Source organism: Dipodomys spectabilis, unplaced genomic scaffold (assembly GCF_019054845.1).
Source record: "Dipodomys spectabilis isolate Male_0828 unplaced genomic scaffold, ASM1905484v1 ptg000024l, whole genome shotgun sequence".
Classification (NCBI taxonomy): Eukaryota; Metazoa; Chordata; class Mammalia; order Rodentia; family Heteromyidae; genus Dipodomys; species Dipodomys spectabilis.
Genome location: NW_024870701.1, coordinates 14,692,886 through 14,717,885, shown reverse-complemented (window position 1 = coordinate 14,717,885; position 25,000 = coordinate 14,692,886). Strand labels below are relative to the sequence as shown.

Sequence of the window (25,000 nt, the reverse complement as noted above, 5' to 3'; positions counted from 1 at the left end):
GGGAAATACATCAATTTTTAAAATTGCAACTGAACTAGAAGTGCATTTAAAGAGAATTGAACCCCTTTGAGGTATGAATTTGGACCACACATTCAGGTACCTAAAACAACTCCCTCTTTATTCATAGAAAAAAAAAAGTTGTCTGACTCTTCAGATGTTTAACTTTTGGTATCTAAATTATGAGGTTTTACAAGGTACTTTCTAGATGCTCTAATATACATGCATTATAAAACAGTTAAAACTATAAAACTTTAACTATAAGTTTTAAGGTTGTACTATGAAGTATCCCTCAGATTGAAATCCTAAAAAGAACATACAAAATTATAAATGAGTACTATAATACTATTATGCACATTATATTCCAATTCTGATTTTAATAGTATATATGAAAGATTCCTTAGATTGTGAAGTCTCTGGTAAATTATGTTAAATGTGACTCATAAAAAAAGCCTACATAGTACAGGCAATCTACTTTAGAGTTGTTGAATATATGGCCTTTTTACTAAGCTCTTTGTTAAAAGGTACAATACATAAACACAGCTGACTGTAAACACAAATTAGAGTAGGGGTATAATGTGATGTTTTGCCATATACATATATATGTAAATATGTATATATACATATACATACCTTATAGAATGATTAAATCAAGTAGTTAATACATCCATCCTCACCACACATGTTTTCTTTGGTGATAACGTTTTAAATCTTTTTACTTAGCTTTTTTGGGGGTCAGTCATGGAGCTGTTTTGTTCAAGGCTAGCACTCTACCACTTTGAACCACAGCTCCACTTCCTGTTTGCTGCTGGTTCATTGGAGATGAGTCTCACAGGGAATTTTCTGCTTGGGCTGGCTTCAAACCATGATCCTCAGATCTCAGCCTCCTGAGCTAGAGTTACAGGTATGAGCCACCAGCATATGGCCTTTTTCAGCAATGAAATACGCACTGTATTATTGTTAACTATACTCACCAGGCCCAGCAATAGTCACTTAAACTTTAAAAACAATAAATTAATGTTCTGAGAGGACCTACTTTCTTGATAGCTTTAAAGATGTTCATCAGTGTACCAATCTTCATCTTCTAAGATCATGAAACCTGTCCATCATGGCCAATCACCACCTGAAGCTGTCATAGATGCTTTTCTGTGTGGTGTTCTAACCTCTCTGCTCTAGCAATTCTCCCTACATTCACTAGTCTGCTGTCCAATATCCTCACAAATTCTTTTTTTCTAACTTAAGGTATATGTATTTATTGCACAATTAATTTCAGATGCTTGCAAAACCTCCCCAAACGGCGTGAAAGAGCCGTAATTCTCTCTCCAAACTAAATGATTTCTCTGCCTTTTTGTGCTTCTTGGCTTGTTCAATATCAGAAATTATAGTGATGTTTCCTAAATCTGAAAGCCTAGTAATTATCCAGGTACATCAAACCTACTCATGCAGAATGTGAAAGTAAAAAGAAAGATTCAGAGTAAAGAAAGGAAAACATTTGATGGAGGAAGTTGATGTGTTAGACTAAGAAATGCCATTCCCAGCACACAAGCAGAGATTCCCTAATAATAGCAGTAGGGGAAGACTGGAATGAAGGAAGAAATTCACTAGATTTTTCGTTTAGTGGTCTGATCCTTTATTTTTTCTCTAATTCTTGGGGCTCTCTTTCTGTTCCTTGCTTTGCTCCATTTTCTTATCTTTCCCCTTCTTTTTACTCCTTCTTTCCAAGTTCCAGCCCTCATGAAAGTGATGAGTAGATTTTACAAACACACACACACACACAGAGTATGGAGATGGGGCTTTACGCCATGTGTGTTTATAAGTTTCCGCAAATAAATCATATTGTTTTGCTTTGATTTTTGACACTATACTCACTGTCCAGATTCTTTCTATACTTTCAAGAGCCTGTCTTAAGTTCTCATTTTTGTCACTTGCTTTTGGAAAGCCAAAAAGAAGACCTTGAGTAGAATACAACCGAAAAAAGGGGAAAACAAGTCTTTCAAAACCAAGTGAGTCAAGAACTTTTAATGGACTGAGAAGCAGGTTTTACTGAACACCTAAGTGTTTAAAGTTCTTTTTACCAACATGTCTTCTGCAGTTCCCAAAGAACTCAAAGAAAGGAAGCCATGTCAACATCCTTTTCCCTGAGTTGTGAAAACAGTGAGAACATTTAGGATTCCTTGAAATCAGTGTAATCCCACAATATTTTATGCAATACATTAGATGACTAAACCTTCATTTTGTTGCCCGGTGGTTTGCATGAAGGAATTACATAATCCTCCTCATTGTCTGGGGGCCTTACCCTAAACACTTGGATCCCATTTCCTTTCTTAGGATTGAGCCCTTGCTGCTTATTAATGTATCAGAATGCAACATCGACTTGGGATTGTTGATCTGTCTTTTCTAAATTGAGTCTCAGGGAAAAGCAAGACCCCCACATTGTACATATACACATCTCAGTTTTATTATGCAAGGCCTTCACCAAGACAGAAGCTCATTCCTCCACCCACACATTTTAATTGTTGTGTACTATTGAGGATCTGATAGGGAAGGCTGGTAGCTACGTCTTCTTCTGAAAGCAAAAAAGCCAAAGGATATTCCTTTAAAATTCTTTCCCACACGTTTCTCAATTTTCTCACCAAATCCTATAAAAACCTCTGAAATGTAGCATGTATAGTGTAAACAGCTTTCCAATAATATTCAGGCATGCACACACATCCACGCACACATTCACAATGACAATGACACAATGGGTTCTGGAAGGAGAGGATACTTTCCATGTATTTGGAAAAATCTTTCCTTAGTTTTGAAGTACAACAACCAAAAATAATTTACAAGTACTGCTCCACTGACGAAAATTAGTTTTGGAGAAGTACCTAGTAGGCTGTGAGCCTTCCTCATAGGTACTACAAAGCAAATACAGTGTTTGTAATGCAAGTGTTTTATGGAGAAGCACTAGGAAATTGAATGCTGGATTATGTTCAACACACTGTAGGAATTATAAGCAGTTTTGTAACATCTAGTAGAATGTTACTACATCTAATATGGTAAGTACTATCTATAATAACCAAAGTGAGTGGCGACCATGTAACTATAAAAGTACTTCTGAAACTTTTAGATGATGTTTCTAATATTGGAGATAAAATAAACTAGTCGGGGCTGGGAAGGTGGCTCAGTGGTAGAGCGCTTGCCTTGCATGCTCAAGGACCTGGGTTCGATTCCTCAGCACCACATAAGCAAAAAGAAAAAAGCCGGAAGTGGCGCTGTGGCTCAAGTGTTAGAGCGCTAGCCTTGAGCTGAAGAGCTGAGGGACAGTGCCCAGGCCCAGAGTTCAGGTCCCACGGCCAGACCCCTCCCCCCCCAAAAAAAAAGAAAAAAATAAAACAAACTAGTCATCCAATCTTTCAGGGTCCTTATTGTAGCCAATGAAGAATAAGGGCCATAATTAAAACAATTCAGTAACCATTGGAAAAGGACTAGTTAACCGCTCTAAAGTAAGAGAGAGTTTTGACAAGATAATTAGGATTTCATGAAGGAAGCATGGTACAAACAACAGCATCAACAGTAAAAGCAGTTCTTGAAAGCACAATGCTGTGGACAGTGAATAGAGAAATGGCCTTTGAGCCTGTAAGGTCAGTCCTTACTGTAATATTTGTAATAAGACTGTGGTGTCTTTCATGAGCTTAGACACAGTAGTGCTGGTCTGGCATATTTAGCTCTTGGAGCCCTTTTTCTAGTGAGGGTGATACACTGATATTGGCCCGGCCATTCTTTCCTATATATTTGCAAGACAAGAATCTAGGGATATAGTTTATAATAAAAAAAGAAATAAGACAATTGAATTAGGTAATTTGATGCCCAGCCTAGTCAGAACTGAATGAACAAGTGCATGTGACACGAGACACTGACACTTGCATGCACACCCACCCATGCACACCCACATGCACATACAACATTTCAAAAATCTAAGGAAGATGGCATTGGAGAATCCCTCTTATTAAGTAATGGGAAAGTGAACCAAGTCTACAGTGGGAAAAGGATCTAAGAACAGGGCGGTGACAGAAGCTGTGGTAACCAAAGGTACACACTCATAAATCTGCATGAGGTAGATTAGGAGAAAGTCTTGACTTCAAAGCTATGCCCTAGTGCCCTTTGAAGATCAAAGTGGTGGGCTTGCGAAGCGGGTAGCAGAGTAAGGTTAGGAACTGTAGTGACGATTTTTGCAGTGGTGATTCACGTCCCTCCTTACTCTGCTCTATTTTTCTCAGATGCCTAAACTTTCCAAATCACTACTCAGGCTACACAAAATATCTGCAGGGTAGGCTTCCCTGCTCTCTCAATGCTGTGCTTACTGACCAGTATAATCCTTGGCCCATAGGGTTTAAATTTTTTTTTTTTAAACTGCCAGTCTAGGACTGAGGCCAGAGCTCTTGGTCATATCTCTTTGGTTTAGTTCTAATTATAGAGAGAACAGGGCCTTTAACTTAGGCTTTTTATCTGTCTTAATGGGTTTGCATCAACCTTAGAGTACCAATGTGGTTAGCAAGAAGAAGTGAATCACCAGGAGCATTAGCAAGTGAGACAAATGAAGACCAGAGAACAACAAGCTGGATCTGAAAGGGTTACATCAGAAGGAATAAGACTGTCTTTCTTGGGAAGGAAAATCAGGTAGCAAGGGATGGCTCTGACTCAGTAGGACAGGAAGGGTACAAGGCCTGTTAAGCCCTCAAGTTCTTACCTGGATTAAGGTCAGTCACAACCTATTGTCCTTGCCTCGCCAGTTAGAACTAAAGACCATTCTGACAGCCCCCTTAATTCGAGAGTCTTAAAATCACCAAGTAAGGTCTTGCAGATGGTACAAAAATCAGATGCTTGTCCAAACAAGACCCATCACGGCCACTTTCATATTTATTCCCTTGGCAGGTACTGTTCTAAAGCTGTGGACTTAATACAAACAAGTGAGAAAGAGAGGAAAGAGCTGAGAAGTCTAGCTTATTAAACAGAATCTCATCTATCCCCACCCCACCCCAGACTTTCATCTCTACCAGGACAAGGATTTTAATGCTGGCATAGACTGTCTAGCCATCTAGCTATGGAACGACTACTGCCGTTAGGGATTCAGACCACGATACTGGCCATTAGATTCTGACCATGCACCCTGGCCACGCTGATTTGCATACAGTTTATGGACAAATGCTCTCCAACCACAGGGCTGGGTGCACTTATTCCCTCAAATAACCTGTGGGGTACAAATGATGAGACCCCATTAAAACCTCCCATGGACAGAGCAAGGTCCACTCAGCGAGGAAAGATATTCAGTTTTATTGAACAGCACCCTTAAAACAGAAACTGGAGTCCAATCTCCATGGTGATAGGAAGAAACTCAAGTTTGAACCACACATCTGTGGTTCACAGATAGCATGCCAAAAGGACTGAAAATGCGAAGAAAGGGGAAACAATCATATTTTGAATTAACGGGTACCATGAACCCTGGAGGAAGCAGAACAGCTGAAAGTATTAGAGGGATATTTAGGGTAGAGGAAGTCATGTTATCCATCTAGACGCATCCACCAAAAGCACCGTCAGAGCTGAAATGATATAAAATGACCTTCAGTAAGGATGGGGTCTGTCTCTGCTTGGCATTTGTAGAATGTAGAACTCCCTACTAAAGATATACATCTCTGTAATGATCATATTGTATCCTCTCTAGACAGATGCCCAAACCTGCATCTCTTACAGAATTGATTCTTTATGATTTTCCTTTAGGAAAGAAGGTGGAATTTGCTGGTGGTTCTAAAAGGGATGCTAATAAGAAGTTGTTGACGGTCTAAATCATATTGTTTCACTGTGGTACCCTGCAGGACCGCTGTCTCCTCATTCCCACTCCTTACACACTTAATTTATACACCCAAAACAGCATGTCCTGCCACATTCTCCTTATTCTACTTCTTACAATTACTGGGGACATCTTTGTTGCAGCTTTCTGTTGGGAGGAATCCAGGAACACAGGAAGATAATTAGCAATGCACTCAGCCTGGCTGTCTTCTCATCCTCTCTAGAACGTATGAGGATTTTATAGGAAACTTGGCACCTTATCAACAGTCTCAGAGACAGGTGGATTATGTGCATTTTACAAAATATGAGGGTGTTTTTCATTTCTGTTGAAAGGTAGTCAAGACCTTCCTATGTTCAATTACTCACTCCAATTTTCCTTATCTTTGTTCCTGCTTTCCTGTGATGCTGCTCTATGTGTTTATGAAATAATTTGCTGGTGCTTGTTTTGTGATAGTTGCTCAAATGACTCAGAGTATTTCTTGGGCCCTGTGTGTTCCCAGTACTAACTGTTAGATATGTGAACTTCTGTTGCTTGGTCACAAGGGATTCAAATTGCAAAAAGATGAGACATATATCCACCCTTTAAAAAGATACAACATATATTCTTCAATGTTTTATAGATATATTTAAAAGTTCTATATTTAAATAATATATACAATGTATATATGACGTCTCATTATTATCCAGGCACTCATTTACATGGAAACTACATTTCTAAGTTTGTGCTTCAGCCTGTACCCTCAGAAAGTCCATGATTTACCAAAAAACAAAAACAAAACAGAACAGGATTCTTTTATATCTACTGCCTGAAATAGTGAGATCTTTCAGAATCTGTATAATGAAATACCACTCTCTCTTGAAATTCTATTTCTCTTGCTTCATTGACCACTCCCAATGCTAGGAATGTGGCTTGTGTAGTGAGGCAGAATACACATATGTCAGTAGTAAAACTAAAGCACTCCCCCCATTTTTAATGTGAGGGATCATAAATGCAGGTTGCCAGAAGTGACATTAACCAAAGCCTTCTCTACCTGCATTCAAATGGGAGAAATTTAAAGCATGTGATAGATACTAGCAAACTTGTTTCCAGTAATAGTCTTCTACATTTGGTATACAATAAAATGCATTGTTTTTTCTTGTCACAGAATCAAGACTCATTCACAATGGGACATATCTTACTCCATGCTTTGTAGCTGATTTGGAACTTACCTCCTGGTGATAAAAGGACTTCCTGAGGAGGGCACAGAGTGGGAGAACAGCGTGTCATTCATGCTGGTTACAGGTCTGGGAGGCCTAAAACAAAGTAAGTACAGTGTGTGTGGAAAGTTAAAGCAAAGGAAAGACACAAATTAAAAACGACCTATCATATCTTGAGGAAAAAGGATAGGAAGAGCAGACCCAGAATCCCCTTACCCAGGATCAATGTGAAAGTGTATATACTCTTGTAAAGTTACATTTCCTCAAGAATAGAGAGGCTTACTTAGACACTGGAGGAAAAGCTCTGGAGAACATGAGAATATTGATCTAGGAATGCTGAGTCTCGGTGTTTCTTGAGTCAGGTTTTTGAATGGATAAAGGATTTTGAAGAAGATGATATCCTTATTTCTATTATATTCTAAAGGGAAAAGTTTGGCAAACAAGATTTTCAAAATCTACATGGTTTGGCAAAGGGAGGATTTCTTCAGAACTCCCTCTGTGTAAACAGAATGGTGGTACTCTAACATTTCTGCAAGGACACAGCACAAAGACAGAGGCTGGAACACTATCTTGCCTTATTGCTCTTTGTTCTCAGTGAAGATGCAAGGAAGCAGTATATTTCTACTATTTGGTTGAATATATGACATAAGGCAATGTACAAACTTCACTTCGTTCATATGAGATTGCCATATGTATCCATTGCATTGTGTCTGACCCCCCCAGTCTTCATTTCATCTTCTCAAACTTCACTTCATTCTGAATATCCTAGTTTAGATAAAACTAGAGAGCCAAGATCCCTACGTATCTCATCTTCAAGCAGTGTTCAGTTTTAGGTTCAATGGAAGATTCAGAAAGGTCTGATAGAGAAATTAGAGTTCAGAAGAGGAAGGACAAGACAGAGCATCATCCTGCATCAGAGAAAATGTTAGTTTCACTGTGATTCTGTTGAAAATGTTCCAATCTTGGTTTATCTCTAGGAAATCAGAAATTAAGTGGGTTTGAAATGCTTTCCAGCTGCATTGGGAATTTTCTCTATTGAACCTGACCACTGCAAAGCTGAAATGGAGGTATCTTAGCAAATGGCTTCGTGTTGAATTTGGGCCACAAAATGACTATTCTTGGCACCCAATACTAGCTTTCTCCATAATCAAATGGCAAGTCACCTTGTCTAATCAAATAGGCTACTTTAGAGATACTAAACATATTTACTCTAACAAAAAGAAACAGCTCTAGGAGACTCAGTCACAAGAGCCTAGTATGGAGTTTTCTTTCTGGATCAGATCTTTCTTTCTGGACTGGAAATCACTAAACCATAAAATAAAATTTTCATCACTTCTTACAGGCTGAAAAAGTTAAGTTCAAGACAGAATAGTTTTAACTAGCCTCATATTGTGTGTCTCAGATCAGTTATACTTATGATTCTGTTTTATAAGTACGTGGGGGACTATTGAACTACTTACCAAGTATCACTTTTGGCAGCAAAAAACAAAAATGAACAGAGTAGAGACTGTTGTTAATCATGGCAACATTTAGAAGCAATACAATAATGAAGAACAAATGCCAACATACAAAAATGTCACCACCTGCTTATTCCTATTTAAGGAATCATTCATGAGTAGCAGTACCTTCAATGCTTGTACATAAAATCCCCTGGCTCTAGTAAGTTCTGTGTCACATGATTCATTTCCATATGCAAATCGGTGTAAGTGTCTGAGATAGTACCACAACCTGTCTCTTTTTACGAAATCTAAGACTTCTTGGAAAATGTTAGTTTAATTATGCAGCCAGCCAGCCATTTTCTTTTCTTTTCGTTGCCATTTTTTTCACACTAAATACTTGGAACTGGAGTCTTACACAATACAAATATTTTCTGATTTATTATGCACCGATCAAGCATGAGCTATACATCTTTGTCTCAATTTATACCTTTTTCCCTTATAAGGATTTTCCCCACTGATTAGATTGGACATATGTACTGGAGAACTCATATCAATTTTTTAATACAACCACAAACCCAGTGAGACATATGTGTTTAAAAAGATTGTATCATTTTCAGCATCTCATTCCAAACACACGGGCTGCATAATGTTAACTATATTTCAGCACTGCATAAGGACTTGCAATTACCCTTCAGGTAAACATGTGAAACATGTGACTCCTTTCTGAACAGCATCTTTGAAGAATTTGCACTAATTTGCAAGTTGTCTCTCTCCCTACTTCTCTCCCCACTTCTTTCCCCTCTCCCTCCTGAGCACATAATAAGGAAAGGTCATGTAAGGATATATCTAGAGGCTGACCATCTGCAAATACAATTTTAAAAATGGTGAAATAGCTTAGGATAAAAGGACTTGCGGTAGAATGTCATGTATTTTTATAAAATATATGAAAATTATACCTACATACATTGGGAAGAGGTGAAAATATTCATTAATTTCAAGTACTTGGCCAATATAGCAGACTAAAAGGAGCTTCTTTGTCAAAGATTAAAACATACATTATTTATATTGTCATTTAAGAGGCATTTATTTATGTCCTAAGAATAGCCTACAAAGGGTAAATTAGAAGCATGGCTTCAAATTGAAAGTCTTAGACTACCCTTTGTCTCTTTCCCCAATAATGGCTTCCATACCTGCTAAAAAATACAGGTAAAACTTCTGTACCTACAAACAGAAAAGAAACTCTGTTCTAATACAGACTGGACATTCTTCATCCAGAATTTCTTGACTGTTGTTTTAATAAATATGTCAGATCATTTTTATTATGATCAAAACATTTGCCCTGGCAGATTGTATAGATCATTTTGATTGAAAACTCCTTGGAGAGGCTGGCTAAACATACAGCAATTTTCTTTCAAGAAAAGGCAGATATTATATACAGAATCCTGAAATATCTCCATGGAACACAAATGAAGGCTCTATTATGGGGACTCAGGGAGTCCTCCAGGGTTAGAGCATCCATTGAGCAAGCACAAGCCCTGGATTCATTTGCTGCACCCCTCAGCTTATTGTGGAAATAAATATTGCTTTTGGTTAACTCAGTTCATAATGCATAAGAGATCATATTTCCCTAATAAATTAAATTGTATAAAGTTTTTACTTAGCCAATTAAACAGCATATACATACTCACTGAAATTTACTTTTATTACATATAGACTCACACACACAGACTCAAACACACAGAAACTGACTTTTATTCACAGTGCCTCCTTTCCTAAATCCTTCTAGAAGAGGGGAGCAGCATTCTTATTCTGTCTACTTCAATACCATTGGCACATAGCCGCTCTTATCCACGCTGTTTCTGCCCAGCAACTTAGACTTGAGGCTGCCTTTATATGTAACTCTTACTGGGATGGTAGGAAGTGACTGGGCAGAACTTTCACAGTAGAGACTTACTCTCATTCTTTCTTTTCCTTTGCTACCAAGTTAATGACTGTCTCTAGTAGACTATGTGAAAAAAAGCGGAGACCTCATTACCAACAGCTCCTGTGAAGCAATTTCTGTGAATTGTTGACCCTTTAGGATATTCCCTAGATTTACTTGTTTATTTTCAGGAACATTATTTCCTGTTAAGGAAATGAGTTAATCGCATCCTATAGAATTGATTTTTACATTATTTTCCGGATGTTTGGCCTAGGCCAGCATGTCACTTGAGATAGGAATGCTGTTTTCTGTGCCTTATTGACAGGGTCAGGAATACCTTAAAGCACACACAGGAGCAATGAACACACGGCCCTGTAGTATTTAAACAAAGCACACAGATGAGATGCAAACCCAATGATGTGATGGTATTTGCTCAGACCCATCAGGGGAAAGAATTACTACTTCTATCTGGGTTTCATATCACCACGGTGCCTGTTAAGAGACTGTGTTTTGTTCTCCCTATTATATGAACTTCGAATCTGTGAATTACTGATATTGGAAACTCATCAGCTCATACATGTAAAAATATGGTGTTACACATTGGTGGGTCCCAATAAAATAGGGGGGAAGAAAAGATGGTTCTTAAAGGAGGAATGAAAGGAAGCACCCATACCAGAGGCTTGTAGAGAACTTGTGATGGTATTTTTCCTAACTGTACTGTAATCAGCTTCACTTTTGTTTGAGCCCAAATTCACACTAAAGGAGAGGACATTTCTTCTCCCCAAACCTTTTGCTGTCTTGGTGAGGTCTGAGACAGGTCTAGGGCTCAACGATGGTAGGAAATGGCAGGTTGATAATTGTACCATTCACTTGTCCAGCCTTTCTATCCACCAAATGCACACATAGAGAAGTTTTTGATCTCCTTCTTCAACTTTCCTATTTATAGACTATACATTTTTAGAAGATAGGAATCCAGGCACTAAAAAACTCAAAAGCAGTATGTAGATTAGCTGGCATCATTACCATGACTGACTATGCTGAGAAATGAAACAAATGGTTGTTAAAATTTGAGCTGAAAGTACATACAATACTAACATACATTATGCGATTACTTTTTTAAACAATGGTAATTCCATTGATGGTTTACTTCCATCTATGCAAATTCTACTAACATTCATATTTTATAACTTTTTGAAATTTTTGAATAAGCTTTTCGAATATTTTCTATCTCTTGGTGAATTCTGTTAGTGTTTTACTTTATAAGTAAAGGTAGAAAGACTGAGGGAAAAATGACAATCGTATTGCTTTATTTTAAAAAAATAAAACTAAAAACGTGGTCTCTGACAAGTTATGTGAAATTGTCTTGTATGAATTGCTTGGGACATGTGTCAGGGAAAAAAGATGTATCTTCCTTTTGGTATGGAGATACTCACACGATGTGAGCCAAGTTGAGCGGTTTCTCAGGTTGGTCTGGAAACATGGGGTGCAAAGGTTCACGGCTGGAAGCGCAACTCAGGGACTTGCTTAATGCATTCGTTAACTTCTTAGCAGGTGATTTCTGGGAAGAAAAAGAATAGGTAGATGTGATAACAGCTAATTGTATTGTGATAATCTACCAGATGATTTACTTTTTTCTTTTTTAAAACAGCTATTCACTCATTCGACAACTCCTTTTCTAGCATATACATACTCTAAGTCAGGAAGTTTGCTCAAGGCTGGGGCCAGGAAACCTATCTCCTTCATTTAGTGTCACCAACTGTGAAAAACAAAAACAGCCATTGTACATGGGACACTTAACCTGGGACTTAATGGGCCACTAGAATCCTTCTGACAGAAACCAAGGGTACTGAGTTCTAGTCACTTGGGGAAGTAATTTCAGATGGGAGAAACAGAAACTGCTGAGGGAGGAATAGAGAGGAGATCTTGTTCTGGAAATGAAAGTGGGAGAAAGGTCACCAAAGTCCTTATATGACAGGGCAGGGTTGGCAAAAAAGACACAATCTGGATGTTTAAATCACAGGAATGACAAGATGAGGCCTAGTTCTGGATGGACTGGCTTGGGTAGAGGGATGTTCAGAAGCAAAGAGAGGATCAGAAGGATTTACAGAAATCCAACAATCCAAGAGGTCTCTGGTGTATCCCAATACATCCCATTAGAAGTAAAACTGGAACTTCAAACTTCATCTTTCGAGTCTGAAATCCACATCCTTTGCAGCATGTCATACTACTGCTTTTCTTTGTTGCTGTTATATATCTTCATAGGATAACATCAAAATTGAAAGAATAGAATAATATCAGATTAATACATCTAAATAGTGAATATATATTTTCCTCTCCATTAAGTAGAAGTGTACATAGCCAGACACCGGTGATCCATGTCTGTAATCCTAGCTACTCAGGAGACTGAGATCTGAGGATCACGGTTCAAAGCCAGCCCAGGCAGGAAAGTCCATGAGACTCTTATCTCTAATTAACTACTAGAAAACTGGAAGTGGCACTGTGGCTCAAGTGGTAGAGTGCTAGCCTTGAGCTGAAGAGCTCAGGGACAATGCCCATGCTCTCTCATGTCAAGCTCCACAACCGACCAAAAACAATAAAGAAAGCAGTGTATAATTTTGTCATTACCTTTTATGCCTGGGGTTCATACTTGGTATTATAATAACTTTTGTCCTTGTTGTTTAAAAGCTTTGAAATAGGAGCCTGTTTAAGACGTCCCCTTGGGGAGCTGAGGGCATGACTCAAGTGGTAAAGCAGTTGCCTAACATGTGTGAGGCCCTGAGTTCAATCCCCAGTACTACCAAACACAACAAAACCACCATCACCACCAAAAGCAAAAATTCAAACCAACAAATAAAAAATCCTAATTCCCCTTTGGCTACTGTTAGGAAGTGTAATTCTTGTGACATTTTAATCAGCAGCAGCAACAGTGCCTTACTCTGAAACTACTAAGCCCCTTTGTCCTCTTGCAGAGTCTAACTCAACTTTGTAAAGACATCCTCCTGTTATGGGCTTTTAGAACTCACACTCCTTAGGTGAATTCAGTGTTTGAACAGATCAACTAAAGATGATTAATCAGCATCAATCTTCCTCCGTCTCTTTTCTCCTCCTCCCTCCCTTTGGGCACCAGGCTCTCACTGTGTAGCCCATCCATATTGGCCTCACGATCTTCTGGCCTCTGCTTCTAGACTGCTGGGATAATAACCCTGAACCATGATGTCTAGATTTTTTTTAAAGGACACTAAGTATCCCTTTAAATAAAGGCTACAGGTTGAATTGAAATAACAATACACTTAACAAAAAGCCATAACAACTTTATATTTTCATGTGCTAGAATTATCTTAAGATGAGCTGACAGGCATTGGTGGTTCACACCTGTAATCCAAGCTATTCAGGAGGCTGAGATTGGAGAATCACAGTTCACAGCCAGCCTGAGCAGGAACGTCTGTGAGACTTGTCTCCAATTAACCACCAGAAAAGCAGAAATGAAGCAGTGGTTCAAAGCAGTAGAATATCAGCCTTGAACAAAAAGCTCAGGGACAGCCCCCAGGCTTTGAGTTCAGGCCCCGTGACCGAGAACAACAAAATACCAACAATAACAACAGCAACAACTACTACTACTACTAAACCAAATCCCTGCACAGAACAGTAGTTGAACAAATGTGTAAGAGCTACATTGCTAGGACTTGTCTTTGAGTTTAATGAGGTCAGAAAGTCACAAACTACTGAAAGCACAAATACACCAAGATCAGATTCCTTCTTTTTTCTTTGATTTTTTTATTGAGAAAATATCATACAACGGGGGTTACAATTACATGAGCAAGATAGTGAGTGCATTTCTTATCAAGCATTGCTGCCTCCTCCTTTGTTTCCCCTTCCCATCCCTTCCCATCTCCACCCTCACCTTGCACCAAAGTTGTAAAGTTCGTTTTTTAACATAACCTCTTGTACATCTCATTGTTGCAACTGGTCTACCTGTATCCCTATTTAAACAATTTGTTTTTTTTCTCTTCCCCTCAACAAATTATACCAACATCAAATACAGTGAAAGCAGGGGTTATACTGTGGTGGAGGGGCATACAAAGCAACAAAGAAATCATCTTATAAATATGTTAGAAACAATAGCAAGAAAGAAAAACCATTTGAGTCCTTATCTTAGGGGTACTCCTGGGCAAATGTCTATCAACTTTATCAAGTTGATTACATGCTGTTCACAAAAAGACAATTTGCTAATATGACCACAATTCCTCCTCTTCATTCTCTGAAATAAGTATAACAGAACTCTTACACTTCTGTCCTTAGTATGTCAGCCATACTTTTACAAGAATTCAAGGATCTGTGAAAAATGAAACAATATTTCCAGCAACTTCCACAACAAAACAAAACTTGGAAAATTCCTTAACTTACTGTGAAAATAAGCCTATGTACCCAAAGCTGTTGTGGTTCATTATTTAAGTCAATACAGACTGGTCTATGTTTCAAGCACAGTTTTAATCTTCCTATATTTTAAGTCTCAGGAAGCTACTTTGAACTCAGGTGGTACAAGTAAGGGATCCAAATGGATGGAAGATGACAGGGAAGACATGTTAGACTCAGAGTAAAAGTGAAGTTTGTCCCTTAATTGTCACCATCCTTGAAACTCCCTTTCACTGGGGACAACAGTCACACACCCAATTTTAAATATTACCCAGCGTTACTTACCCATGATGTGTACTCTTTCATTTGGTGCTGGTTGCTATGGGAACCTCCTGCATGCCCCCTCCAGAAGCAGTCCTGACAGAGCTGGTAATTGTGACATTGTTGGCATCGGTAGCGAAATCCCATCATACTTTCACTGTGGCAGTAAGAACACTCAACTGGGTGGAAGACTAGAACATGGAAAAACAAAACAAGAAAACAAAGTATGAGCCAGAAGAAGGAAAAAGGCAGCCTAGAAAGAACTAGAGCTTTCTGCTATGTTCTATGAATTCAAACCATAGACAATTTTGGCCTAGAGAAGCCTTTAGTTTGTTCCTGGAACCTCACCAGCATGTCTTTTCCAGCATGCACATCAGGATGAAAGAAATGAAACAGGATGGGGAATAGGTGTGCTTTTAACAGCACATATCTCTGTAAGGTCACTTGGTAATTCAGCTCCCACTACAAGAATATAAGTTATCTAACTTGACTTGCCTTTCCTTCAAATGCATTCTCTCTCTTGGACCAGCACTGGTCACTAAAGACTCAGAAGCATGATGGAAGAGTTATCCAGAGTAAATTTGAATACAATGTAAAAATGTCAGGAAGATGCAGAGAAACTGGATGAGAGAATTGAAATATCATTATTTAAAGTGGAGTGGCTATAGTTTATTTAATGAGTAACTCTGGTTTCATCTCACCTCTATGCTTTTTTTTTTTCTTTTCTGAAGCAGATGGATGGGGCCCTAAAATATATGTATATCATCTGAACACTGTTCTAATCCAGAGAGTTCTGGCACACAATTTTCTTCAGCAAAACATTAAGATTATAAAGCAGGCAAGGTAAAACATTTGATATTGGAAGCTAATAGGTGAACAGGCAGTTTTGCATGTTGTGAGCTAAAGATTGTAAAACAATTACTATAACCATTCTTGCCTTTGGTAAAATTCAGGAAAAATAATGTGACTGAGAGTCCATGGAGTTAAGAAAGCAAGTGTAAAAGCAAGATCACAGCTGGTTCTGGTGCATTGTCTACTGAACAAGCACAGCAAATTCTCCTTCTTGGCCATTGATGAAGACAAGGCTGGAACACCATCTTCCACAACTGGAAATTCCAAGAGAGCAGGAATGCAATTATGGCTTTCTGACTCGAGAATGACTAGTCCTGGACTGGTAGACAGCAGTCAAAAGCCATGTAACACATCCTGTTCATCTACATTGCACATTGTTTTTGCATATGGATAAGAAATATTTTTTTAAAAGCCTGTGGCTATTAGTAGCTGTGAAGAAACCAGTTAATCCATTCTTTCAATTGTGTTCATTAGCCAAACAGGACACAGTCAAAACTCTGAATTAAGAGAGACAATAAAGGTAGAAGATTTCTAAATGAGTTCAAAGTGAAACAAACTTGAGTCTTAGTGTACAGTAAAGACATCTTAGATCCTAAAATTCTAATAAGAGACATATGATAAAATATTTTTTTTAATTCAAGTCCTAGTTTTGTCATGGTCCTATAAGACTTTATTAACAGGTGGGAGACAGGTTAGATCTATCCTCAGCAAAATAAGAACCACAAATTAGACTTCCCTCAAACTCTGATATGGATTTCATATCTGCAGATACTGCGGTCTAATTTTAATAATTCAAAAACTGCCTTTACTGACTAGCAACTACTCACCATTTTCAACATTTGCCAGACGGTGCAGGAGAGGCAACCAGACCAGACACTGTGGGGGAGGGTCTGACATCAGTGTGTCTAAGAAACCATTCAATGTGACTTTTTTCTGAAAAAAAAAAAAAAAAAGAAGAATCATTACAAAAATTTAGGACAGTCTCACCAAAAACAAAACAAAATTCTGACCCTTAAGAGAATGTCAGTAATTCTTTTAAAGTTTTGTTTTTTTAAATAGCACTAAAATTTAAAAAAAAATCTTTTTTTATAAAGCCTTCCTCACACTTCAATCTGCTTCTAACTATTCATCTTGATGCTTTCTGATATAGAAAGGGAATGTGTTATGTTTCTTTTTAAAATGACCAAAATAAGTGTTACATTTAATGTATGCATCATATCAGTATAAATAACAAAAATTACATGTTCAGATGTAGAAATCACTACTTTAATTGAACTAGAGCATCAAAGTGGATGGATAGACTGCCATGCCTGGCTCGTGACTTTTATTTTGAAATGTATAAATAACCTCATCATTAAGGTTATATGCATGATGATGTAAGGGGACAGTCTATAGGATATTGGAGAAAAGAGGGTTTAACACAATAACAAACTTCTTTTTTGAATGTACAGATTCATTAAATTAAAAGAAAATCAAGGCAGAGAGAAAAATACTGAATGAGGTCACCATATGGACGCTAAGCAGTGGCTTTGAGAGAAGATCGTAGAACAATGGTTCTCAGGGGCTGGAAGGGGAGGGAGGAGGAGAGATAATGGGTGTCAAACTTAGGTAGAGAGAACACAAATTTCATAGAGAAGTTTCTGAAAGAGTAACACGTTGGGGCAGGAATGCGTAAGAAGATAGCGTACTTGGGCATGGGGGAGCAAGAGAATAGGGGGTTAGAAAGCACTTCCTCCGCTGAGATAACCCAGAAATAGAGTTCGTATTTGGTGCAGCAAACCATGTCTTCTTTTCCAATCTTTTGGGCACTTTTACGAGTCTACTTAAGTTCTTGATCACAGGGAGGCCTGCTGTGGCTTTGGCTCCCAGATCACCAAGTAAGCAATCTGATGGGATTTCTTAGCTGGGAAATCAGCGTGTTGTTTTCCTTCTTTGCCCTTTCCCTTCTCTGCCCTTTCCTTTCCAATCTTTTCTTCCTTCTTTTCTTTCCTTTTCCTTTTCCTTTTTTGTATATGTTTGTCCTGGGGCTTAAACTCAGGGCCTGGGTGCTGTACCTGAGCTTTTGTACTACCACTTGAGCTATAGCGCTACTTCTGGCTTTTTGTGGTTAATTGGAGATAAGAGTTTCTTGGACCAGGCTGACTTTGAACTATGAACCTCAGATTTCAGTCTCCTAAATAGCTCGGATTACAAGCGTGAGCCAGCAACACCCAGCTGATTTCTTTTTCGTTTATTTATTTTTATATTTTACTTGCAGTTTTTTTTTTTTAATTTCAGGAGTCTCTTCAGGGATGTGATTTTTTTTTTTTTTTGGTCGGTTGTGGGGCTTGAACTCTGAGTGTGGGCGCTGTCCCTGAGCTCTTCAGTTCAAGGCGAGCACTCTACTGCTTGAGCCACAGTGCCACTTCCAGTTTTCTAGTGGTTTTTTGGAGATAAGAGTCTCACAGAGTTTCCTGCCCAGGCTGGCTTTGAACCACGGTCCTCAGATCTCAGCCTTCTGAGTAGCTAGGATTATAGGCGTGAGCCACCAGAGCCTGGCAGGGATGTAATTTTTTTGTGTGATTTTTATTTCAGTGGACTTTTTATAGAGCATAATTGGTTTATTGTTGCTAAAAGCTAGCTAATGTGTAATCTTTTTTTTTTTCAGCAGTTGGGTTTAAACTCAGGATCTTATAAGTACTCTACCACTTGAGCTGAACACTGCTACCATTTTTGTTTTTGTTTTTTGCTTTAGTTTGTCTTTTCAATATGGTGTCGTGTTTGTTTTGCCCAAGTTGGCCTCAAACAACTATTTTCCTGTTTCTACCTCTGGAGCAACTGGGGTTAACCTTTCCTTTGTGTCACATTTAGTTAAAACACAGCATTGGGAACCTTAAAGATATTATGCTGGGCTGGGAAGGTGGCTCAGTGGTAGAGCGCTTGACTTGCATGCATGAGGCCCTGGGTTCAATTCCTCAGCACCACATAAGCAAAAAGAAAAAAGCCGGAAGTGGCGCTGTGACTCAAGTGATAGAGCGCTAGCCTTGAGCTGAAGAGCCGAGGGATAGAACCCGGGCCCAGAGTTCAGGCCCCACGAACTGACCCCCCCCCCAAAAAAAATATATTATGCCAAGGCAGACTTAGGCAGGTGTATTTGTCATAATTTGAGTAACCTAAATCACAATAGTATGCAGGGGTGACTCCTTTCTCCTCTCTTTTTCTGAATACTGCTAATGTTTGATGCTGGGTTAGACACATGTTTCATATAGGACTGAGTTAAAAAAAATTAGCCCTTTGGATAGTACAGTAATGATAGTAACGATATGAAAGTGCAGTATATGGTAAGGATTAAATTAGACAACAGAAGTAATTTGTACGGTACCTGCCTGAAGGCCAGTGAATGCCAGCTATTATTATTACCCAGATGTGTTAGTTACAGCTCAGAGGCCACATGTCAAAAGCTGGGTATTGTCATAAAGAAGCATTGGTCCAGTCATCTGTGACTAGAAATGACACACACAAGGGGAATAACAACTGTTTGAGAGATACTTTCTTTAAAATGTTACCTGTTGTGAAAAACAAGATCTAGCTGATTGTTCTGTGTAACCAAATGAGGGACCTTCAAAAACTGCTGTAGGTAGCTTGAGAACTTCCCGAAGGAACTGGTCATACCGCCCATAAACCATCACACCACTGGAGTCAGAAATCATTGAGAAAATATCTAAGAGAAGGGAAAGAATGAAGACATTTGTTTGTCACTTGAACATTCTATAGTTTCAGTATAACATATCTGCTGCAAATAAGAAATGTGACAGAATAGATACGATTTTTTTGTGAAAGAATAATAGGAAAGCTAATTTTTATATTGAAACATTCATAACATGGCACTTTCTCTAGTATCTTTTTTTGTAGATGATTTTAACACATAGTACATTGGGTAAAATTGGGTGATTTTAGCACATAGCACATTGGGTAAAATTAACATATTTTGATAAGACAGAAAACATTATGCTTTTGCTCTGAGGTCAAATGATCAACTCATACATAGCTTAATTGTTAATTTTGATGCCATTTGAATAGACACTAGAGAATTTCATTGCAAAGGGAGAGAGAGAGTGAGAGCGAGTGAGAGAGTGTGTGTGTGTATCTGTGAAGCTGATTAGCAAGTGGAACATCTATATTATTACTAAAACTATTGTGTTTTGATTTCTGGTATTTACAAAGGGAAAGATTCAGTAGGGATAAAGTTGTCATAAAAACACTTGATTAACTTCCCACAGAAGCATGAAACTTTCCATAAATCAGTGTTCAGGGCATAAACATTTGATTTATGAGGAAGGATCTTCAGACATGTGTGGTGAAGAGGAAGCTTGGCCTTGTGGGTAATCAATGAAGTAAAGTCACGGTTGAATTATTCTCCAAAGTGTTCTTCGATTCACTGAATCTCTGACCTTCCATTTCTGTCCTTAATCAATGTTAATGGCATCATTTCCCAAGATGCTTCGTGATGCTCTTTGGAAATAACTATTAAAATGAAAGGATTTGTTATTGGTTTAGCCAGATTGCTGTTTGTCCAACACAACAACTGGTATCATCTCTCAGTAAGAATAATGTGCTACCTTTGCTCATTTGGGGGTTCACTTTTTTTTTTTTTTTGGTCGTGGGGCTTGAGCTCTGGGTCTGGACACTATCCTTCAGCTCTTCAGCTTAAGGCAAGTGCTCTACCACTTGAGCCACAGTGCCACTTCTGGTTTTCTGAATGGTTTATTGGAGATAAGAATCTCATGGAGTTTCCTGCCTGGGCTGGCTTTGAACCACGATCCTCAGATCTCAGCCTTTTGAGTAGCTAAGATTACAGGCGTCTGCCACCAATGCCTAGCGGAGTTCACTTTTTAAGGTCAAAATGTAATTGAAGATGCTGCTATCTAAACTAAAAAAAAATATTTCTCTGGTCCACTTTAGCAATGTTATTTATTTCATGAACATGAAAGCTAGTTAAAAAATAGACAAAAAAAGAAGTTATCAGTAGCAAAATCTATTGTATAATCTCAGAGATAAAACTGAAGAATCACAAGAGAGAAAAAAAGAAACCTCAGCAAAGGGAACTTTTTTAAAATTTAATTTTATTGTCAAGGTAATGTACAAAGGTGTTATGGTTACATATGCAAGATAGGGAGTACATTTCTTGCTAAACTTATTATTCCCTCCCTCATTTATCTCCCACTTTCCCTTCCCCCCAACCTCCTCCCACCAATGTATAGTTAATTACCAGCATATTGTCTTAGAGTATCACTGTTTCCTTGGTTTACCCATCCTTTGTCTCACCATTTTGTTGGGAACTAACTTTTTTTTTTTTAATGAGAGCTGCCATCTTGTTTGCTTTTTTGGCAGGATGGCTGGTTATAATAAGGTCACCCAGACTATCTTCTAAGCATTACTTTTTCCATCCAAGCCACATTCCCAAACAGGAGCTGGTAAAAAGATTTTGGCAACATCTCTAATTTGTATAAGTAATTCCAATGGTAATCTTCCACACAGTTGAAGCTAATTTTAACTTCTTTTGTGTTGAGGAAGGACTGCTAAGCAATAGACAAAAAAGGGCTGCACCACTGAGATTAACTGGAAGTGGCTGTTAAAAGCCACATTTTCAAAAGAAATGATAAAAAGATGATGTGTTTGTACGTGTATAATATGCTTGCAATATAGATGGGTATGTGTATGCATATGTGTGTGCATGTGTATGTGTGTGTATAGTAGAGGATGATCTCAAAGGTTAAATTAGTTACTAGAAGTAAAATACTCAGAATGATCGTGGGCATACAGAGTATAGTATAGACACTTTAGATATTTATTATTAATTTCATATTACTATTAGTCTGTTAGTGATTTAGGCTTTCCTTCCCTAATGGAGTTTTTCTATAGGGTTCTAAATCATTTTCTAAACCTACAGAAGTATACAATGGTAGATACTTTATTCAGTGATGACTAATCTGGCATGCACTAAATGAAACTATGCTAAGCAATAAGTGCATAGGAAAACAAGGGTATTATTCTTGTCCTCTGCAGGCTTCCAGGTACTGAGGGTAAAAGTCTGGGTGTGGATAGAGCACGATAACATCCTGGTTTGAGTGCCAGATGAGTTGGATAGATAGGGTACAGCAAGAACACAGAGAAGATTACTGAGGAGAGAGGAGTGAGTCAGGACCAAGTGTAAAGGCCATGAGGGAACAGCAAAGGTGAAGGGAGCAGGCCTTACAATAGACCAGGCAAAAAGTAGAGTGCTAAGGATAATAAACTGGAGGATCTTCAAGTAGTGCACTGTGGCAAGGATCTATGGGGCATACCAGGGCCTGCTAGGAAGTGAAGCTGAAATACGAAGAGCTTTCAAAACTCTGCTAAAGAGTTTAGATTAAATCTGGAGGTTGATAAGGAACTGAGGAGGGAGAATTGAAAGCATGCCAGTGAGTTAGAAATACTGTCCTGGAGGTAATCAGGGAGGCACTCCAGCCAGTTTAGTTACAGAAACTCAGTAAGTCGTGTTTGCTGTAATAGGAGGCTTTTAACAAGGGAAGACAATTCCTCCCATTGGCCATAGAACAGCACAGGACACTGGAGGCTTACAGCAGTGTTCATTATTGGATCTCAGTAAGACCTTGAGGACTACCCAAGAATCCCAAGACAGAGGTTTAAAACAAGTATTCCAATCCATTAAAGTAGTAGTTCCTAATCAGTTGGAAAAGAATTAAACAGAAAAGGAGTGCATTAGGCCATTTCTGTTTAAGTGGACAAGTCAGAGGCCTCCAGGGGGCACCAATTTCCCCATAAGCTGGGTCAAGGATGCCCCAAAAAGCTATCCAGTAAAGTAGTTGTCCCTTTCATAAATTTATTTTAAAGCATTAAAATATCAACTTTGACTTTTCTGTTTTTTGCTTTTAAAAATTTCAGCCAATTATTCTTGCTGAGATTCTCTCTGCTCTGTTCTCTCCAACAAAAAAAGAGGCTAGTTAGAACAAATTAAATATCCTTCATCCGTAAGCACAAAACTAGAGGAAAAAAAACTATGCCAAATAAGCACATCTGACTTAAAGTGAATTAAAATTTTTTTTATGTAAGGGAAAATAAAACTATCAAACCTTGAAATATTCCATATCCTTTCATTTTCCTTGTTCTTATTATAAAAGTAATGCAGAAAATCATGACCTTGCCTGTCTGATTATTGAAACGAAGGCCAGCAAAAAGAACACAATTGAAAATACCCACAATCCCTCTTACCAAGAGGCAGCGCCTGCTGTCTGTGAGTGGATTTGTCCCATAGTTGTTCATCCCGTCAATCATTACCATTCAAACTAGAAATATTGGTGGTGAAGGATATTCATTTTTAACAAATTGACCTTTTGTTGAGATTCCCCAAGCCAAACTGATTTCAGTTATTACTTGTGGTTAAATTGCTTTCAACCAAGTTACCCGGAAGCCACTAAAGCCAGCTTTCTGGGACAATCTATGTGAAGGTAGTCGTTCAGTCAGAGAATTAGGGACATGTAATTTAGGTCTGCTTCTACCAGAGAGAGGAACATGCTGTATCAGGATCATATCACTGGTATGGAATTTGTCAGACGGAGATCTTTGTCTCTCTCCAGTAGGGTTTTGTCCTGGTTGCTTCCATTGCAGTCCTGCAGATGACTGACTGGCTTGGCCCATGGAGAGCAGGTCTGCTTTGCCCATTGGGTGCTTTTAGAGAAAACTCTAGAGCAGTTACACTGTTTCCTTTGAACCCCTGGACTTCTAGGAGGACTGTGGAGGTTCTGATAAGGGGTAAAGATCTGCTCACAATCACCTTGAACTTCTGTAACTGTGTCAGCATTGTTAGTTGCTTGCCTAACAACATTTCCCTTTGTTTTGGCCCCACCTTTGTTCCTGGAGTAGAGGAAGAGTCTAGGACATGGAAGGGGCTTACACAGGCCTGCTGTGGTCAGTCATGCCTTTCTTCCTCCCAGTAACTATTTTCATCATTGGTCCAAACTAGGTAAGTGGTCTTAGAGGAGAATGATATGAAAGCTTTGGAAGTTCTGGGCTGTCCAGACCCAGGATCCAGGAGATGGATGACTTCTGATCAGAGGAAGGATAAGAACCTGGTCTCCCTGAGCTTATCTGCTATGTGAAAGGCTTGGAGAGGGTCTCACGCTTAGAAGACTGGTTTTCTTAAAATCTGTTTTCATCCCATTTCTTTTAATAGTAAGAACTCTCTTACTGAATAGTAGGGATGCTCCTATTAATATAATAGTGCAAACATACACTATGGAAATGTTTCTTTTTTTCATGTTTATCTATGTCCTCCAGGGTTTCTTGCTCTGATCTACTTCATTATGGGGAAAGTTCTCTGCCCAGCCTAAGTGAAGACAGTGACTCCTGATTCAATCCAAAGCTACTTTGTTAACAACAACAACAACAACAACAAACCTTTGGTTCCAGCACCTTCTAATTTAGTTATTTTTTTCAATTAAGCACTCAGGTAGATAGGTTTATCCCTCCCTCCCTTCCCCCCTCTCTCCTTCCCTTCTCTCCTTCCCTTCTCTCCTTCCCTTCCCTTCCTTCCTTCTTTCCTCTCTTCTTCCTTCCTTCCTTCCTTCCTTCCTTCCTTCCTTCCTTCCTTCCTTCACATTTAAACACAGACACAATTCACCTTATCACTGGACAGTCTGAACTGTCATTGGAACCACAAGTACTAACATCTCAACATCTTCCTTCCTTCCTTCCTTCCTTCCTTCCTTCCTTCCTTCCTTCCTTCCTTCCTTCCTTCCTTCCATCTTTCCTTCTTTAGTGCCCAAGGCTAGCCCTCTACCACTTGAACCTCAGCTCTACTTTCTGGCTGTGTGTATGTGTTTCTTAATAGATACACATTAATGAGATAAGAGTCTCATGGACTTTCCTGCCCTGGCTAACTTTGAATCTTGATCCTCAGATCTTAGCCTCCTTAGTAGCTAGGATTACAGGTATAAGCCACTGGCGTACAGCTCAGTTTTTATTTTCTGTTATCTTGCAGGTAGACCAGAGATGACTAAAATGTAGCTTCATAAGGTCTGGTTGGGTTCTATGAATCTTCACTCTTACATGA

The 25,000-nt window shown here is 38.7% G+C and overlaps 1 protein-coding gene across 1 annotated transcript in view; it reads right to left on the bottom strand.

The window, feature by feature from the left end:
* Window positions 1-25,000, bottom strand: part of Dtna (dystrobrevin alpha) — a 154,089-nt gene that overhangs the window by 53,380 nt on the left and 75,709 nt on the right. The window contains 7 exon segments of the mRNA XM_042675101.1: window positions 5,142-5,184; window positions 5,187-5,230; window positions 7,036-7,119; window positions 11,817-11,941; window positions 15,082-15,248; window positions 16,737-16,842; window positions 19,455-19,609. Of these exon segments, the coding sequence (XP_042531035.1) occupies window positions 5,142-5,184; window positions 5,187-5,230; window positions 7,036-7,119; window positions 11,817-11,941; window positions 15,082-15,248; window positions 16,737-16,842; window positions 19,455-19,609 (724 nt within the window).